Below are 4,013 nucleotides of genomic sequence, written 5' to 3' on the forward strand. Positions count from 1 at the left end.
TAGTGATTAGGAAACAGAGGGATGGAAATACAAAAGAGATAGAGAATGGGATTTTTTTTTTTTTTTGGGTTTTGAAAATCTATTGCCTTGTATTGTTAATTGTCTACCAAAGTTAGTGGCATTATAGATACTTTACAGTGCCACGGGAGGTAAATATAATTATTTAAACTTGAGGAGAGCTGAGTGAAATTATTAGAAATCTTAAGGAATGTTTCTAAAATTATTCCTATAAAAAAGGGTAAATTGAACTTCTGACACATATCATAATTCCTGTAAATAAAAATTTAGATGTGGTTAAACCAGGTACAATTGCTTAGATTCTTCGGAACCTTTGTAGGAAGAACGTGTTAGTAAAAGTAATCATACAAGCACTCACCGCGGGCATAAACTAAACTAGCTATACATGATCTGTAATGGAATTCTCCAAGAAAGTGCATGACAATTGTACAGTGCATGACAAGAAATGATCACCATTCCCAGAAAGTGAAACTGAATCGAATCAGCAAACACTAGAGATGTATACAACAGTCCTTTTCAAGAACTAATAAAAATATGTTGATTAGATAAGTTAATCAAGCAAAAGTACAAGCCAAAAGTTCTCATAAACTATTCTATGTACAGCTTTGAATACAGTCAAAGCTTCTCTTCCATGTTCCCAGAACGCAAATGATTCTTCTCTTCTTCTTCATTTTCTTTTTTGGGTGAATTCTTCCCTTCTACTTAAATCAAAACAGAATCTAACTTTTTGCTTTTCCAGTCTCCATCACCAACTACTTATCAATTTTCCTTTAAACTGCAGAAAGGAGGCATGTCCTACATTGAGCCTTCTGATCCACAACTTTTTTGGTTGAAGCATGTACACTTCGCACGATTATCTGATAACGTCTACTTGTTCCCAAAAAAACAGAAAAGGTCATTTTCATTTCACTTAAAAATAGACTTAAATTAATGTAGGATTTGTACTTGTGTTATGAATGATAACAGCCTTAGGAGGTACCTTGACTTGCTTTTGAAGATCTTTAATGTATTCAACAGCTAAATCCAACATATCTGCCGTGTTTGTTTGCTGCAAAAAAAACAGAAAATGCAGAAAGGAAAGGATAAGCATTCTACCTTGTTATTAGGGTAAATATTGAGGAAAGCACGATTAGAAATTGCATAGATCAAATGTTATCAGGGTAAATATTGAGGCAGCATTCTACCTTGTCCATATTGGGAACAAGCTCTTGCAGCTTTCTCATCCGTTCACTTATTTTGGTTCTTCTTACCTGAAATGGATTACATTTAGATCAAATACTAAACATATTCTTCTTCTTTTTTCCTTTTGGTTAATCATGCCTTGATTTTTTATTTCTTTCCTGTTTTAGAGTTCAATCAGTCCAATCTTGGCACGACTTGTACAAATTTACAAGCTTGTAACAGGATAATAAGTACTGATTGAAAACAGGGATAACAGGATAATAAATTCTAATCAAGATTCCAACAAACATTAAATGTGTATTGTATTAAAGAAGAACAAGAAGAAAATCAGATTCTGAAATTGATTAGAGGTCCAACCCTTTCAGCAATGCTCCGTGGATGAGTTGCGCAGCCCCTCTTTGCTCGAAGTTTGCAAAGTACCGAATCTTGCATTAGTGTCTCAATAGCAGACAACTCATCAGAAGTATTTGGCAAACTCAAGTGATGAGCCAATAGAGTGGAAGGACGATTTCGACCTTCATTGTTCTGATCAGTAAACTGATATGCAATTAGATTGAGATCAAAGGCAACAGACAACAGCATTAGAGCATAAAACTGTACCTGGTTTTCTGATGCAACTGCATTGGACAGTGTCTTGCTATCATCATCATCATCTCCAAGGCCTTTCAAGAAACTATCAGACAACAAAGCTGAATCATCCCAAGAAGTAACTGGAAATCCTGTTATATAACCAGAATCATTTCTTTGACCTTCCCCAAATTTTTTGTCTCCAAGATTGTTGTCTCCCATGCCTGTACTGTCAATTTCGGATATGGGAGACATAAGGCCAGAAGAAGTTGCTTGAGCTGATGAAAAATCCATTTGACTTTTGAACCTGCTTGCAGAAGAAAATGATGCTTCTGCATTAGCATTATTACCAGCTCCAAAATTCCCCATGCCTCTCATTGCACCATGCTCTGTAATTTGTTAAAAAATTTCAGCAGCATTCCAGTTGTGAAGTTGTCATGAAAATAACTCAAAGGCCCTAATATACAAAGTCAGGTGCCTAAGCTTATGCTATGAACAAAATCCACTTCTGGTCTCTTACTAGATCTTCAAGCAAGTTTGTCATCTTTAGAGCAGAAGTTAGACTGTAATACCCCTGGCCTCACCTTCTACATTTGTCTGTTTTTCTTATTCATTTGATGTTCTTTAAAGCACTTGCGTTTATCACATCTAACACATCCTTAACATATTAGTCTACAACAGTACAAACAGAAGCGATCCTTGAGCCATCCAGACAGTATGAATTTATTCACCAAATTTGCAACAGAAAAATATGGAAAAAATTCAAAAGCCATATTTCTTTATCTATTTCAAATCCATTAAGATGCAAACCTTGATTTCAAGCACCAAAGAGAAAAAAAAAATAAAAAGAAAAATCCACAGCCAAAAGATTTGTCCCAACTATCATTTGAAGCATGATTATATACAAATCAAAGAAAATTAAGCAAGAAGGAGGATTAGGAGCTAGAAAATATACCATTTTCTATGTTAATGTTGGCAAATAATCCAGCCGGTGAACTATTATAACGAATCAGATTTGAAATACCACCACCACTCTCAATCTTCGTTGGTGTCAATCGGTTGGAATTTACAGAGCTCAGCAATCTGTACGAGTTATCCCCAGCAGATGCGTTCGACAACTGGGTATTATTAGTATTCTGTTGTACTTGAGCCTGGCTTTGATACATCATCTGCTGCGAAATCTGAGAATAATCATTCTGATTTGTCTGCTGTAGCTGCTGCAGTTGCTCTGGCTGCTGCATAACCTCTGCCTCTTGTTTCATTGATGCCACAAACTGAGATTGAGACTGCTGCATATTCATGCTATTAGCAAAACTATTATTGGAATTTGAGTCCTGTGCCTGAGCATTAACCCGATTACTAGGCATAAATCGATTGAGAAAGTGATCAAGATCATCTCCTCCAAAGCCACCGCCACTCCTAGGAATGATATCAGCAGCAGCATCGAAAAAGCTAGAAAAGTATGAACTAGGTGCAGAACGATAACGAGTCAAACCACCACTCATCTGTTGGTGCTGATTGCTGCGCTGAAAATCCATCAATTCTGGACTAACAAATTTAGGCACAGAGTAAGAGAAGAAGGAAATTTTTGTCTGACTTTCTCTAATTATACAAAAAAAATCAAGAAAATCGCATCTCAAATTCTACACAAGAATGAAGAATTTGATGGCGCATAATCAGATCTCACACAACTCCAGAAGAGAATATGCCTGTATCCAGTTAATCATGCATATGTATGTGTGAAAATCACTAGCAATCCTCAAATATAAGAAACGTAAAGAGCGTGAAAAGGCTCTCACTTTTTCTTTCAGCCAAGTACAATCACTGAACACAACAAGAAAGGATAATGATTGCCAAGAAAGTGGATTAAGGACAAAAAAACAGAAGAACGCAAGAAACATAAAAACAGCAAAGTTCAGTCACTGAATATGGGGATTTCTGTACTTTCCACCTTTCTTTCGAAAAATGAAAGTGTTTTGGTATAGGAGGAACAAGGTTGCAGGTGACGGAGAAGGCTTAAAAAAGGAGAGAGGAAGAGAGAGATGATGAGTAAGTGAAAGTCTTAAAGAAGTCCAGCCAATGAGAACTAAGGTCACCCTGCGATCTGGGTTTTCTGGGCATTTCAGCGCAGAGTATAAAAGGACATTATTTCTTTTTCTTTTATTACAAAAATGGTTTCGACCGTATACCTCAGCTGTTTTTAATGTGTTTGGATAAGGTATTATTTGAAATAATTAGATTTTATT

The 4,013-nt window shown here is 36.1% G+C and overlaps 1 protein-coding gene across 3 annotated transcripts; it reads right to left on the reverse strand.

The window, feature by feature from the left end:
- Positions 1–450: 450 nt before the first annotated feature.
- Positions 451–3,718, reverse strand: LOC113701067 (transcription factor bHLH130). 3 transcript variants are annotated; one of them, XM_072053583.1, is made up of 7 exons: positions 3,567–3,718; positions 2,723–3,315; positions 1,801–2,156; positions 1,558–1,737; positions 1,203–1,268; positions 998–1,066; positions 451–885 (listed from the first exon to the last, which is right to left on the reverse strand). In XM_072053583.1, the coding sequence occupies exons 2-7, from the start codon at positions 3,303–3,305 to the stop codon at positions 814–816; spliced, it is 1,326 nt and encodes a 441-aa protein (XP_071909684.1). In that variant the 5' UTR covers positions 3,306–3,315; positions 3,567–3,718; the 3' UTR covers positions 451–813. The 3 variants fall into 3 exon arrangements, with proteins under 3 accessions (XP_071909684.1, XP_071909686.1, XP_027077375.1); XM_072053585.1 differs by having other exon boundaries at positions 2,723–3,310; positions 3,567–3,700; XM_027221574.2 differs by lacking the exon at positions 3,567–3,718 and having other exon boundaries at positions 782–885; positions 1,558–1,725; positions 2,723–3,446.
- Between the last annotated feature and the right edge of the window lie 295 nt (positions 3,719–4,013).

The sequence above is a fragment of the Coffea arabica genome, chromosome 1e (genome assembly GCF_036785885.1).
Source record: "Coffea arabica cultivar ET-39 chromosome 1e, Coffea Arabica ET-39 HiFi, whole genome shotgun sequence".
NCBI lineage: Eukaryota > Viridiplantae > Streptophyta > Magnoliopsida > Gentianales > Rubiaceae > Coffea > Coffea arabica.

Coding starts and splice junctions, on each gene's coding strand:
- LOC113701067 (XM_072053583.1), bottom strand. CDS start 3,305: ATGGATTTTCAGCGCAGCAATCAGCACCAACAGATGAGTGGTGGTTTG. Junction 2,157..2,722: donor CAACATTAACATAGAAAATG/GTATATTTTCTA, acceptor AACAAATTACAG/AGCATGGTGCAATGAGAGGC. Junction 1,067..1,202: donor TTGTTCCCAATATGGACAAG/GTAGAATGCTGC, acceptor TTTTTTTTGCAG/CAAACAAACACGGCAGATAT.